At 38.7% G+C, this 15,915-nt stretch overlaps 1 protein-coding gene across 8 annotated transcripts in view; it reads left to right on the top strand.

The window, feature by feature from the left end:
• The window catches only part of LOC126353943 (chromodomain-helicase-DNA-binding protein Mi-2 homolog), a 357,465-nt gene that overhangs the window by 242,711 nt on the left and 98,839 nt on the right, over positions 1-15,915 (top strand). For all 8 annotated transcript variants that reach the window (XR_007565244.1, XR_007565245.1, XR_007565243.1 and 5 more), the window contains exons 9-10: positions 13,239-13,435; positions 14,626-14,749. Coding sequence is in view for 5 of the 8 variants with exons in the window: in XM_050003229.1 (XP_049859186.1) it covers positions 13,239-13,435; positions 14,626-14,749 (321 nt within the window). In the remaining 3 variants the exon portion in view is untranslated. The remainder of the gene's footprint in view (positions 1-13,238; positions 13,436-14,625; positions 14,750-15,915) is intronic.

Below are 15,915 nucleotides of genomic sequence, written 5' to 3'. Positions count from 1 at the left end.
TCTTTATCCCTGAGTCAACAGATGGGGATGTTTGCAAGACATCAACCATCTGCATGAACAGTTCTAAGACATTCGCAGCAGCAAGGACTATCAGCTCGGAGACCATGGCTGTGGTTAGCCTTGACGCTGTATCACAGACAGAAATGCCTGCGATGGTGTACTCAATGATGAACCTGGGTGCACGAGTGGCAAAACTTTCTTTTTTCCCCCAGATGATCCAGGTTTGGTTTATAGCATCATGATGGTCGCATCCATTTTTGGCGACATCGTGGTGAACGCATATTGGAAGCGTGTATTTGTCATTGTCATACTGGCATATCACCCGACGTGATGGTATGAGGTGCCATTGGTTATACGTCTCGTCCACCTCTTGTTCGCATTGACGGCACTTTGAACAGTGGACATTACACTTCAGATGTGTTACAACCCATGGCTCTACCCTTCATTCGATCCTTGCAAAACCCTACATTTCAGCAGGACAATGCACGACCGCATGTTGCAGGTCCTGTACGGGCCTTTCTGTATACAGAACATGTTCGACTACTGCCCTGGCCAGTACATTCTCAAGATCTCTCACCAATTGAAAACGTCTGGTCAATGGTGGCCTAGCAACTGGCTCGTCACAATACGCCACTCACTACTCTTGATGAACTGTGGTATTGTGTTGAAGCTGCATGGGCAGCTGTACTTGTACACGCCATCCAAGCTCTGTTTGACGCAATGCCCAGGCATATCAAGGGCGTTATTACGGCCAGAGGTGGTTGTTCTGGGTACTGATTTCTCACGATCTATGCACCCAAATTGCGTGTAAATTTAATCACATGTCAGTTCTAGTATAATATATTTGTGCAATGAATACCTGTTTATCATCTGCATTTCTTCTTGGTGTTGTAATTTTAATGGCAAGTAGTGTACACGCAATGAACAACCACGACAAAGAAACTGACAAGAAACTGCAACAGAGTGAAAAGAAATAGCTGCAATGAAGGCAATAGAAATAAACATTGTAACAAAGAAATTAGTAAGACACATAAGTTAAAAAAACGATTTTTTATTTTTTATTTTTATTTTTTTTTTTTATTTTATATAACACCTGTCCAACTTGAAAGTGGAATCTCTCCTTTACAATATAGTACTACATGGTACTAATGAACAGAAAAAAATCTAACATTTCTGGATTGTCATTTTTGAAAAAATTTTGTTTCCATAAATTATTAAAAAATAAAACCTGCCTGAACCGATACAGATTATGAGTAATACACTTATGCCAACACTTTTCCAATCTTGCAAACACTTCTGGAACTCATTTTTTGTTTTGGTGTTGAGCTCTTTAGTAATGCTGTTTTGATCACATCAGTGGTGGTATACACTGAAGCACCAAAGGAACTGGTATGGGCAAATGTATTCAAATACAGGCACAATACTATGCTACGGTCGCCAATGCCTATACAAGACAAGTGTCTGGTACAGTTATTAGATTGGTTACTGCTGCTGCAATGGCAGCCTATCAAGATTTGAGTGAGTTTGAAAGTGGTGGTATGTCGGCGTCCAAGTGATGGTGCACGTCGGCGTACAAGTGATGGCACACAGCATCTCCAAAATAGCAGTGAATTGGGAATTTTTCCTGTACGACCATTTCACGAGTGTACATGACTGTCAGGAATTTGGTAAAACATCAAATCACACCCATCGCTGCAGCCAGAGAAAGATCCTGCAAGAATGGGACAAACAACGACTGAAAGGAATCATTCAACATGACAGAAGAGTCAACCTTCTGCAACTTGCTGCAGATTTCAATGCTGGGCCATCAAGTGTCAGCATGCAAACCATTCAAAGAAACATCAATTTTGGGCTTTGGGAGCCACAGGCCCACTCGTGTACCTGGATGACTACAGGACACAAAGCTTTACACCTTGCCTGGACCCGTCAACACCGACTTTGGGCTGCTGATGACATGAATCATGTCGCCTTGTTGGATGAGTCTCGTTTTAAATTGTCACGGGGATGGACATGTACGGCTATGGAGACAGGCTCATGAATTCATGGACCCTGCATGTCGGCAGGAGATGTTCAAGCTGGTGGACACACTACAATGTCGGGCATTTGTAGTTGGAGAGATATGGGACCATTGATACACATAGATATGACTGACAGGTGACACGTACGTAAGCATCCTGTCTGATCACCTGCACCCACCCATTCATTCATGTCCATTATGGACTTGGACAATTCCGGCAGGACAATGTGACACCCAGAATTGCTACAGAGTGGCTCCAGGAACACACTTCTGAGTTTAAACACTTCCGCTAGCTACCAAATTCCCCAGACATGAACATTATTGGGCATACCTGGTAAAATGTGATCACTATTTTTATATACTTAAATTTAGCATATTTCGTGACAGTACTCACTTTTTCGTGAAATGTTTATAAGATGATATTTGACCTTTTTTATGTTGGCTTCAGTCATATAGTGAAAGTATGATTCCATAATGCTGTTTCGTAGCTGTGGAAATCTCCTGGTTCAATGTGTTTTCCTCATTTTTAGTGCTTCAAATACTATTTTTCCGAATGTGCTTCCTTATTTATGTTTATATATAAAAAAGTTGTAGAGTAACTCATTTTTGCTGGTCTCTTGCAAATTATTAAACGGGGACCTGTACATTGTTCCGCTGTCACACACAGAGAGTTGACTGCCGACTGACTACGGTCAAAGACGACTCCAGCGTCAGACATTTCACGCAACACACAATCTTCCACTTGTAACCAGTCTCTTTGATATTCTTCATCACATCCACTGATATTAATCAATATGCTGTTACTCTCGAACATATAAACAAATTATCGTTACATACGGCAAATTACAATTCACAAAAAATATACTGACAGAAATCATTTACTACCTCCCTCATTAGATTTGGTATCGACAAATCCGGTAGAAAATAACACATCTCCCAGATCCATCACACTAGGATGCCTTGCAACATGCTGTTCAGGAGAGATCTACATCCCCTTGTACTCTTATGGATTCATTGTGTCAGTTCCCTCCAGCACTACGTCAGACATTAGTTGAGTCCATGCTGTGGCACTTCTGCATGTTCGCTGGGGCCCTACGTGATATTGGACAGGTGTATCAGTTTCTTCAGCTCTTCAGTGTCGTTCTATCTAGCCTCAGTAATAGAAAGAAGTCACAGGGGTTATGTCTGGCGAATACAGTTGTTGAGGGAAGATAGCAGTTGTGTTTGTGAACAAAAACTCACGAACAAGTATTGAGGTGTGAGAGGGAGCATTATCATGATGCAATTGCCGTGAGTGGTTTTGCGACAGTTCTGGTCATTTCTTTCGACTGCTTTTTGCAAACTGTGCATGACTTCCATGTAGTATTCCTTATTGAGCGTATGACCATAAGGCACGAACTTATTGATACAGATATTCCCATTGTAATCAAAGAAAACAGTGAGGAGAACCTTCACATGTTGTCTAACTTAAAAGACTTGAACAAATTGTTGGCATGAGCCAAAGGATATGCCGACCTCATAAATGAGCTCTCTGTTGGTGTTCCAGCAATTTTCCAGAACCATTTACTTTTCTTCTTCCACACTGTCCTCAGTAACTGATGTGCTAAGGTGTCCATGGTGTCATGTCTTCAACATCTTCTCGATCTTCTTTGAAATGTTAACACTAGTCTTGCTCATAGTAAATTCACCAAAAAAAACACTGTCAACATTTAGAATGTGATGCTGTCCTTTATTCCATTTTTCAAATAAAACTTAATGCAAATTCTTGGATCTATCTTTTTCAAAAGGAAAAATTTGCTGAGATCTCAAAAACATCTCTAACCTTTTTGGCTGTCAACAGTAAATACTCAAAACAGCTGAAAATGCAAACATACATCAGAAACATGTTTACCAACAAGATAAAAGAAATTTTGAAAATCGAATGTATAAAGCCCATGAAATTAAAAATTTCCTGTTAACTTCTTGATCACGCTTCATGTTATATGTACCTTGAGGTACTTCTAAAAAATCAGCAGAAATTGAGTTAAAGCTACAGCACATGTTAAAAAATTATTCATTTCACAGATAACTTACACGCAGATGATGTACTACGTAATTCAGAAGTACAGAACACATTAAAACAGAAATAGCCAAGATGAAACAAATTATTTGACAAGAAACAAACAGTGATGTGAAGTAATACTGAATGTTTTTAAGATGAAATGGTGTTGGGGAAGCTGAAGGTATTTTGGGGATAATTGACAACAGATTTATTAAAAATTGGGAATGGGGACAGGCCTGCCACATTTTCTGGAAGTAGGGAATTTCAAACATATCTGAGAAATCCAGGCGGGGGGAGCGGGGACTAGAAATGCTCGTTTCTGATGCAACGGATGAGCTGCTTGCCACTAGCTGAGCAGCTGCCGACGACAACAGTGGGCGTGAGGAGTGGTCTGTTCAGATCTCGAGAGGATTCGCCGAAGTTATATGTTGCATGGCTTGATCACTATGGTCTCTGTTCATCAACACGGTGTCAGTAACTTGTGACCATGAGTGCGAGTAGCTGGCCACACATGAGTGGATTTCTGCAGTGGGCCAGTTCCATAGGTATGTCTGATGGATCGGGCCCATCATCCTCACTAATGTGCAGGCCCCACCCATTAGATCTAGCCTCTTCAGCATGCCCACAGGCTGGGTCCATTTGATTGTGGTGGTGAAGTACTTAAAAGATAATGTGCTGCCAGCTAAAACATCTTGTTTTAGGCTTTGTTCAGTGCAGATCACACCCTAGTTAAGGGAATTCCACTGTGTAGCCCCATGGCACCTTTCTTGTATAATGCTTTGTCTTCTATTCTTGCTGATGTAATGTCCATAGTAATTAATCTGATGTACAGCTTGTTCAACTTACTAAAGACATTTTTTCTAAAACTTTACATTTATCACACATATACATCGACATACAGATTATATTTGTACATTCAATACCTTTTATGCATGCCTTTGTTCTTACTCAACATCTTTATCCTGTTTGGCATAGTTTTTATTAATTTTTCATGTGACATTTTAATATCATTGTCATGGTACCAGATTTCCTCTAGTTTCTCCATGAGACCTTGTTTGTTGGTTATTGTAAATTTTCTTATCCTATGTTTCACCATAGCCCATAAATTTTCAATTGGGTTCATATCAGGGCTATTCCCTGACCAAGGCAACACTTTCAGTTGCTTTTTTCCCCAAGTACTTCGAAACACTTTTGGCTTTGTGGCAAGGAATCCCATTGTGCATAAAAATGGCATCTTTATTAGGATACCACTCATTTATTTGGGGAAGAAAAGTTCCTTTTCAAAGATTTCTTTATATTGTTCTTGCCTCATTGCCCCTTTGACAATGTGTAACCCATCAGGACCTTTCACAGGCATCACACTCCACATTGTTGCATACACACTCAGCTTTCAATTGTTCTCCAGGTCTGCGACGAACATTCTGGCTGTTTTCTTCCATCACAGTGAATACAGATTCAACATTGAAGCATACCTGAAGTATGTGTACAAAGTTACAAGTTAGAAAAGTTGGGAATAGTGGCATAGGAGACCTCAACAGTCTCAAAATTCAAATGTGCATTTTTTTCAGTATCAATAAAGCATCATAGTTTCAAGCTAAAACTCCTAACTTTAGAGATCAGACCCACATAATTTACCATATCGTTGCACATATCCTAGCCCAGTCCTCACTTGTCCACTCCTGAAGTTGTTTAAGGCACTGCAAACTTCTGGTTTTCATGGCAGGTGCGATTTTCTGTTTTGTTTTTCCTTGGTTGTGATGCCTTTAAACCACATTCAGACAGCCTTCTCACTGCCACAGGTGAAGCTTCAACCTTTCAACTGATGGTTCATGTCTGTAGAAGTAAGTTTACTGTTCACCGTTGCTATGTTTGCAAGTCTTCTCATTGTTCTAGGACTGATTTTCTTTTACATCCACAATTTCCTTTCCTGTTTGGCTTGTATTCACCACCTTTCTGCACTGAAAATTTGATTCTGCTGACAGTTTTGTGTAATATTCTCATTCTGTCAGCAATTTCTTGCTACTCAAAACGATTTTCAGCAAGAAGTACTAGCACAACCGAAACTTTATAAGGTGAAACATCTTTTGTGTTCCCCGTAACCTCACTTTCTATGCAAACTTTGTAATTTATTCCTGTAGCTAAAAACAGGCGCAAGTTTGCAAGCTATATAATGTCTTGTTAATGTAGCAAGATCTTGATAGAATAAATAACAAGCTGAAGTACATCACAGAAATGCAAAATACAGTTTCAAAGGTTGTACATGGATGCACACGATTTGGAGGGAAAGTGAGAAATATTACCAACTGTGAAAAATTCTGCGATCTGCGAGTTGCTTGGAAGGGAAATTTTGTGATATCAATCAGACCATTAAAACAAATCAATTTTTTCACCAAAAGCCTTAAGAGTATCAAAAATAATCGTTGAGTCTAATAATTTGAACACGTTTGTGTTGTCTTCTGTGAAAGTGGTATGTGATGTAAAACTTGAAGATGAAGCTAGGCTTGTTCCTGCCAGAGAAATTAACTTAAGTCATGCTGTATGGTCTAGCAGAGAAAGGTAAAAGTGCCTGCCAAAGATATTTTAACTTTCAGGACTAAGTGCTGGGACTTTCTGTTCAAAATGTGCTCATACTTCCTTGCAAAGTCATTTTTGAAACATTGCGTTTGTAGATACATGAGCTTTTGTGATACATATAGCAGCTCAAGCGGTAGCAAGAGTAGAAATCTTTACAGAATTGGAAGATTGCTAAGGACTGTGATAAAGTTGAGAAAGAATTCATGCAGCTTCTTTGTAAGCAAGAATTTTTGGATCTCTGTGCACGCTACTAGAGAAGTGCGACAAGAATAGATCACTTCTGGAGAGACTTACTGGATGGTGATACTTCAAAAGGTTATCGTGCTGAGTCATGGTGAAGATTTCGTAGCGTAAGGTTTTTCCGTTAATAAAGTATGTACGATAAGCAACCTACGAACCAAGTCATTGTAGCCCTACATCAAGTATATGACGACCTGAAATCGACTGGCAGTGTCTTTAAGATTGACGTCAGCAAGACAGAGATTCTGGACTACTGCAATGCTGGAGCTTGGTATGGCAAGGCTTTAAAGCAGAAGCAACGTGAAGTAGATGATGAAGCCAAGCGAGCTGAACGGAAGAGGTCCAATGTCCAGCACAGTGACGAACTGAAGGCCAAGAAGCCATGGATACTGGCAAATAGGGTCACTGAACTGAGTGGAATTAATGAAGAGATCACTTTTCTCACATAGGAGTTTTGAGTGGTTTCCATTGTTTAATTTTATTATATATTGTTTGACAATACACTGAGTATTATTTATCAGAAAAAATGTCACTATATGCAATTCAGAGCTGCTGTTCATATTTCTGAAACTTTAATATTACTTTGTACAATATATTCCTTTCATGTTTCTGATCTGAATCATTACCACGCCTGGAAAGTTCATAAAGTTCGTGCAGGAAAAAACGTGCTGATAATTCAAAGTTGCAGTTGACTCTGTTAAACACTGAAATCCTTTGACTAAAAATGGTTTTTTATTTACACAACGTACCTGTGTACTTAGCTTTCAGATTATAAATCTTGCAAAGGAGACAATAACTTGCTGCCCATTCAAAATTACAGTTAAGAACAAGTTGAGAAATACAGAAGTCCTTACATCTTTTTGTTGACCTACCTCTTTACTTAGCCTTCAGACCTCAAACTTCGTCAGGAAAAGATGCTAAAACTGTGTCTGGAAATTGCGGAATTTCACTTTGGGAAACTTCTGGCAACCCCGAGGGGATTCTTAGAAGTACTCCCAGGAGAAGCAGCAGCATGATCAGACATTTTATGATACCACTAAAGATAACCTGTATCTCTGATAAAAGAAATGCTATGGGAAAGACATAAGAGCATTTAGATGGCATTGAAAATGAGAGAATGTATAATGATGTGAAAAGGCTACCTTAAGGGTATACGGAACGCCCTATGCTTACAATGTTAAATTGAGCTAAAAGTCGGGAACATTTTCTCATTTGTTATTTGAACAATACTCTTGATTTTTTCACAGAACGCAGAGATATGTTCTGCTTTTATGCTGAATTATTAATTTTGAAGAAATAATGTATAGTTTTTCAGATATTTTATTTTTTGTAAATGTTAAAAAAGTTATACATTTTAACAAGTATTTTAAAATTTACATCCATTAATGCAAAATAATTCCACATATCCTTTAATTCAGATATATTAGAAGGTCTTAAGGAACTACTACAGAAAATTTCATCTTTTTACTATAAATAGGGCCTGAGGAAATGTACCTTATACACAAAAAAACTAAAGTTACGGGAAATTAGCTTCAAAGATTTTACTTCAGTACAAGCCTTCTCCATAGCTTGTATCATCAGAATCGTCCAACAGCTTCCTCTTGATGGCTCTGCTATGCTGTCTAGCCATCTTTGAATATACTTTTATGGCATTCTCTGAAGACCTGAGCCATTCCTTGTCCAAACAAAGCATAGCTGCAGCAGTTCGTAGTCCTACACAGAGCCCCAACTTCTGCAGAACTTTGCACTTTGTTATATTGCCCTGATTGAATGATGAAACAGAATCATAAACTCCAAAGTGAAGTGTGTTTATACCCACAAACACAGTTTTAGGTAGTCTATTCCATAATACATGGTTCACACACTCATTTGGGTTTTGAGTCCGGCCATGAAGACATTTCTTTAGTAGACTAATATCTGCGAGGTCTCGGAATATTGGGTTTCTTTCATCCATTATGGCAGGTGGCAGGTGATGAGAGTTATTGTATTGTTTCTTAGTTACCTTGCCTCTGTTGTACTTGAACCAACTATCGTCTCCTTTTGGACATAGCCCATGTTGCGGATTCTCATTGTTTGAAGCTGTATGAAAAAACAGAGCCCAGACTGCTCCTCTCATTAATTCTGCATCTGCTGTATTCTGTCTTATTGCTAGACCATAGCACTTCTGAATATGGTCTATTGTAGCATCTGTCATTCTATTTTTCCCATCTAAAGTTTTTCCATCGCTCAATTTCTTCCTTTCATGCTAGCCTTGAGCCGTCGAAGTCTTGATCCCATCCTTTTCTTAACATGGCCAACACACTCCAGTTTGGAAATTTTCACATCGTTACCATACTGTCTCAGTTCCTCAATTTCTTTGAAAGCCTTTGTGTCACCATCTCCAAGATACTTCATGTATCGAATGTTGTACCATTTGACTGAGCGTTGATAAATACTTCTTACACCAGCAACTTCCATACCACGACTTGACCCATAGTAATTTGCCATGCACTCTTTTTCATGTTTATTTTTCATTTTCTCCTTGCATGTGCAATGCTTGGAAAGTATTGGCACATCAACTACCTTACCAGTGTCCACACTTGTAGCTGTTACTACACAATTCAGAGATGTGTGGCCTCTCTTCTGCCAGCTTTCATCAAAAGCTATGGACAAGTCTCTGCTATTATTATTTTCAACAACTGCTTCCTCAACAGCATCTTTCATGTTTTCCTGTGCCACATCTTCTACAGCAGAGCCTATTGCAATTATGTGTTTGTTAAATTTAGAAGGTGGAGGAGGGAGGTTCATCTCACCACACAAGATGGCACCTGCAGCCCTGCCCTTTCCTATACACTGTAATCCATAAACCAGTCTAATGTTTATATTGTATAGTTTACCTGTATCTGCAGTAACATGTGAGGAATTGAAGAAAGTAACACTGTGTTTGCAATAACTGCACATCAACTCTAATACACAAGCAAGTCCTACATGTAAGTTTGTTTTCAATGAAACACCACATTTTCCACAGCACACATTGTTCTCCAAAACGTCTGATAATAAAGAGACATTAATTACCTCATATTTTGTAGTCCCAGCATTTAGTTTCTTGTATTCTTCTTCAATTCCAGCTAGTTTTCTTCTTGAAGCACTTTCCGGTGTAGTGGCAGCAGCATCACTCAATGTATCACTACCAGTGTTGAGGTTAGTCGCTACTGGGACATCAGATACTGATGAAGATGAATCATACAAATTTTTAGTACACTTTACTTTTTTGTGCCAATGTACACGCATTCTAAATACCTTGAGACTAGGTCTTGGAATGTTGAAGGAAAGGAAACTCGGTGACTTCTCCACATACGACTTTCACAACAGTGACATGGATCTACTCACAAAGGAAACAATACAAATAGTGCAGAATCTGTTGTCAACTGTCTAGCAGTGTAGCCAACAGAAAAGCTAACTCTTGTGCTCAATTATATCTCTGGCAAGGCTGTCTATATCAGGTATATTTCGCGTCTCATATACAGGCTGCGGAACATCGTGTGTCGAAATTATTTTTAAAAAATTATTTAAAATAGTTCTATTCATGTCATCCAAATATTTTATACATGGTATTAAACGGGAGAGTCTAAATTTTTCGAAAATGCGTTTACCCAAAAATCGATTTTTTTCATCGAAAAATTCATTCCGTATACCCTTAAGAGAAAAATACAATTGAGAGCCCATCAAATTTTGTCTTGAGAAATCTGTGGTGATGAAAAAGTAGTAGATAAAAATTACTGTACTCTGTTGCTCACAGTAATTTGTGCGTAGATATGTGACTAATAAATGTGGACAAGATTGTTGGAACGTTTATTTCCTGGAACAAATAGTAAATTCTTCCTACACTGAATGGGAGTCTGTCCTTACCACCACCAACACCACCACCTCAACCATCACCATGAAGCTGTATTATGAATTGTAAGACGTACAGAATATGTTTATGCACCTAATATTCAATTTTTACTTCTTTCTTGAAGTAAAAATTTGCACATGGTGCTAAAGGAAAATGTAATTGCATAAACAGTGTTGTCATCGGTGTTCTCACTGTTCCAAATGTGTTTACAACATTGTTGTGTGTATATATTTAAATTGTCAACTAACAATATTACTGTTACTAATAGTTTTTGTGGAGGTCTACCAGTACTTAGTAGTGACAGTCAGGTTATTGTTGTGTAACATGTTACCACTGCAGAAATTTATGCAAAAGGCGCAGTAAAATATCTAAGTGTAAAGTGGGCAGTGCCTGTAAATATCATGTTTTGTGTATTGGTTGGCCTCTTAAATGTCTTAACAGATTCAGTATGTTACAGAATTAGACAAAAATTTGAAGTTCGGACAATTTGAGTAGTCTTAGTGGATGACATTAAAGAAGAGATACGCTCGGAACAATCTGTGTGATTTGCTCAGTGTAAATGTAATGTTTAGTGACAATGGGAGAGAATGAGAAAAAGATGAGTTAGGGCATTTTAAATTGCTCATCAAGCACTTAAGTTCTTGTTGCCTTTGCAGTGGTGACTGATGCAGAAAGACTGTGTTGATAAAGGTAGCATGTATTTCCTAGCATGTGTATATATTCTTTGTACAGTGTATTTTGTGTGCTTTCATTGACTGAAGCTGTAGCTCTCAGTAAAGGGTTGCATATGATCCAGCAATGCTCGTGCAGGGAATATTAAATAGCATGTAGTGTAAGAAAATCAGTTGTGAATTGTTTAACAGTAACGTGTATGAGGTTTATAAGATTTTATGGCAAAAAATTAAAATATGAAAAAAACAGTTCTGTTATAAGTAGTTCTTATTAGCTATTATGGTAAAAACAAGTACAATTTGAGTGAAATGCAATGGAGTCCTTCATTGGAGAAAAAAATTAATGTTCTGGCATTCATATCATATGTTTTTTAGATATTCTTAACGAAAAGGGGCAGCTAATTCACACAGATGCCTACTGACAAAAAAATAACTTGTGCAAAAGTTTTGATAGTAAGTAGTTGCAGGAGTGTACAGATATGTCCCAAAGTTAATTTGTTTCTGTCCAGAAAGAACACAGCTTGATCCATGACTGGTAGTGGTGGTGGTAGGGGAGGATAGAGTGTGAGAAAGTAAGATTAATATAACTGATGAAATGAATAATCAAAATGGATTGAAAGTACTGCCTTAACCCATCCATTCATTGTGTGGATGTGTATACACGCCCTGCTACACCATTTCCTCAAGTGCTGTTGATGTGTATACATATGCCACTTGGGTTTTCCTATTCCTGACTCTCTGTCAGATACAGAATCCAGTAATTTGTGAAAGAAATTAGGTACTGTTCTGTTGTCAATTTTAAATTAGAATTTTGATTTCTTGTACACATTTCATCTCCTGGGATATAAGCTAAAATCAACCATACAAAAAGTTTATGCAGTGTGTTTCTACCTCTGTGAGCTCTTTAAAATTGATTGCCATGTTTTACTTAACTTGATTCAGTGCAGTAGTATGACAAATAACAAAGAAATTGAGTTTTTTGTCAAGTGAAGATCTGTGACTAAGACGTGAAAGAATCAGTTTTTTTTCTCCTGATAGTTTTCAAAACATCACTTGATGAGTATTCTCTATCTGCCAAAATGCCATCTCTCGCCACAAGACAAGCATTTGGTGAGCAGTACAGCTATATCAAAGACCGCCTTCAGCAAAAATGGCAGAAAGCATGTCTGTAGCAGCAAAGAGGTTAATTGGCATCATTGTTTACTATCTTCCAAAAGGTTGCATTGCCAGTTTTTGTGTTATGATGATTAACCTATACTAGTATTGTTGATAAGGCCATAGCTTCTAAGGTAACTTTTTGCTGCTCCTTTGTTCATTGCATTTTCCTTCCTCCTTCCCCTCTACTCCCTCCAATTCCAACCATATATTTCTCTTCCCTTCGCATTTAAAAGTCCTATCCTATTTTACTTCACTCTTTTTCGCCTAATTCATTTCCAAATAAAAGTATAGTGTATACTTTACATTTCAATGCACTTGAAGTTGGACTGTTTGATGTAAGAAATTATTCACTGCATGTTATTATGACAAATTTCCTTCGCCCTTCCCACTCCTCCGCAGCCCTCTCCCCCAGCGCACCACCCCACATGTCCCTGTCCCTCCCTGCCCCCTCCCCTCTCAGGATGCTTTTTTTAAATTGCAAATCATATGTAAACATAAACACATCTGAAATGCATGTGAAACAGGGCTACTAAAACAATTACAAAATTTTACTTTGAAGAAGGCTGCATGCTTAAAATTGTAAATATCTGAGTGAAAAAGTACTTAACTGGAAGCCATAGGGGGAGGACGATCATTACTAAGAATTTTATTGCTCTCTTCCAGACTGATCACCAGGACTACTGTGAAGTGTGCCAGCAAGGTGGTGAAATAATACTCTGTGATACGTGTCCTCGAGCATATCATCTTGTCTGTCTTGATCCAGAGTTAGAAGAGACTCCAGAAGGCAAATGGTCATGCCCGCATTGTGAGGGGGAAGGAGTGCAGGAACAGGATGATGATGAGCACATGGAGTTTTGCAGGTAAGAGTGAAAATTTGTTTTGATTCTAATGTGAGAAAAACTTTGAGAACCTCGCCAATTTAGTTGTTTCAGCTTGGTAGTTCAAAGTTACTGAAGTTAAACAATGTTGTATGGCTTACTGTTTGTGGTCTTCTGTGTGACTTGCTTCTTCGTTTGTTGTTTGATTCTGACAATATTTTGATATTCGGTGGAAGAGCCAGTTGAATGACATGAAGCTGACAGTTGTCTGGTACCAGCAACAAGCCATGTGTCTAAAGTGAGAATGGCTGTGGTGGAAACATGATTTACTGACAGTGATTTTCAGATGTTTGTGGTCCCTCCAAGTTCACCTCACCTCACTTCACCACTGCTGACTTCTTTTCTGTGAATTCACCTCAAAGATCAAGTGATCAGAACAAACTACGTACCATCAATGAATTACGTGAGAACATTCATCTTTAAATCCAGTGTGCCCAATACCTAGGCAGTAGCATTCTCGAATATCCAGCACTGTGTTAACACTTTTATTGGTTCTCCTTATGAATGGCACCCCTGCTTTAAGGCCCATTGTCAGTATGCTTTAAGAGATTTTCCTGTTTTTAGAGTGAGGGAGGTCACCAATGTGTGTGTGTGTGTGTGTGTGTGTGTGTGTGTGTGTGTGTGCCTATCTGCAACTCAGCATCACCGCCATATGGTAAGTGGCAACTTTCTTTCTCATAATATTGTTACTTTCCATCCTGGTTACTACAAGAGGTAAAGTTTTGATGTGGATCCAAATGTTTTTAACAATGAATGACACAGTGATCTGATGTTTTATGTGTTGTTACGTGGGGCTTCTTGTTGTAACAAATGAGTCTGCCAAGCCTTTCTGTTATGAAGAATTGCAGTTATTCACATACCATGTTTCATTTTATATGAACATCTGTTTAGGAGCATATCTGATAGTATGAACATTGCTTACTGTTAATTAACTACTAGTACATTATAGTACCATATGTCAATAGTACTAAGGAGAATACAATATGAACTACCAAATGTGTATTGGATATGTAATATTTACCAGTCCAGCATAAATATTACATCACTGCTGTTGTATAGAAGCAGCCATGTCAGTTGTTATTTATTGTTCAGTTATTGATTGTCACTGTAATTATTATTCTTCCTAACATTGTTGTTCATGGATGACTGAAATAACTGTTAAAATGTTACAGAGTTTGCAAAGATGGTGGCGAGCTTTTGTGCTGTGACTCTTGTCCTTCAGCATATCACACATTTTGTTTAAATCCACCACTTAAGGACATCCCTGACGGAGATTGGAAGTGCCCACGTTGCTCAGTAAGTTTAATATTACATAAGTGTGTCTGCAGCTGTGTAGTGTTTTATTGATTAGTTGAAATATTAACCATGAAATCAATCAGTATTATGCCTAATGATTGTGTTTGGCGGTGAATCTTTTCGGAAACAATTCATAGGTATAAGGCACAAGCTAGTTCGACAAATAGGATGACATCCTGGATAATCAGTGTGCCTACCACAACAGTAGAGGAGAAAAAAAAATAGTCAGAGTAGCTATAAAAGTAAAGAGAAGGAAACATTCAAAAGAAAGTTGCCGGTATTTGTAGAGACTCTCGAGCGTTGCCCTGAAACTGTCCTCCATTGGATAAGGCAGCTAATATTGACATGGAGAGGCATCTGATCTAACTTGAGGCATTGCTGTCGGCACATGGGATGACCTGGTTAATGTGCTTTGCTCTCTCCTGCATCCATTGTGGGCTTTATCTGGCCCAAAGACCACGCAGTTTTCTTTATGAGAATGGATGTGCGTAAAATAGCTATGTTAACTCTGCTAGAGAGTAGAGAAAACCACAAAGCAGATTCTGGATTCATCAGTGGCTTGAATAGTGAATTACTTGTAGGGAAATGCCATGTAATGCTGTACAGAGTTGAGCTAGTACTGGTAGAAGTTATTGTTAACTGAGTTGAATTTTTATCCCATTTTGGGTTTTAAATTTAATATAGGTAAGGTAGTGTGTCTAACATCAGTCCACACTTGCATAACATCTATATTCTCTATGTAACATTGACAGTCATCACACTGAAAGAATGTACTTCATCACATAATTTTGAGATCAAGATTCATTTCATAATTTCATTTGGATGTGAGAGACAAGTTTTTTTGAAGCAGCTCACCTTCACTGGCAGAATACAAACATGAGCGAGTCCATAAACTCGGAGATAGGTATATGTATTGTACAGAAAGTTTCATAACAACAAAAACTTCCTGTGTGTAACTTGGTTTACTTGACATGGGCGGGGGGGGGGGGGGGGGGGGGGCGGCAGGACGAGCTGGCCACTGTTAGCAAACAGCTGAGCGTATAGATGGCCACGGTCAGCCGTCTTCAGGCTGCTGCCTCAGAGTGTAGCGGCAGTAGGGAGTCTGGTGCGTCGCATGGTACACCCCAGGTGTTACATGCTTCACCCACTGTCCCTGCTGTCGAGAC

Source organism: Schistocerca gregaria, chromosome 3, assembly GCF_023897955.1.
Source record: "Schistocerca gregaria isolate iqSchGreg1 chromosome 3, iqSchGreg1.2, whole genome shotgun sequence".
Taxonomy (NCBI): domain Eukaryota; kingdom Metazoa; phylum Arthropoda; class Insecta; order Orthoptera; family Acrididae; genus Schistocerca; species Schistocerca gregaria.
Note: the sequence above shows the minus strand (reverse complement) of the source record. Positions and strands in the feature narration are given on the sequence as shown.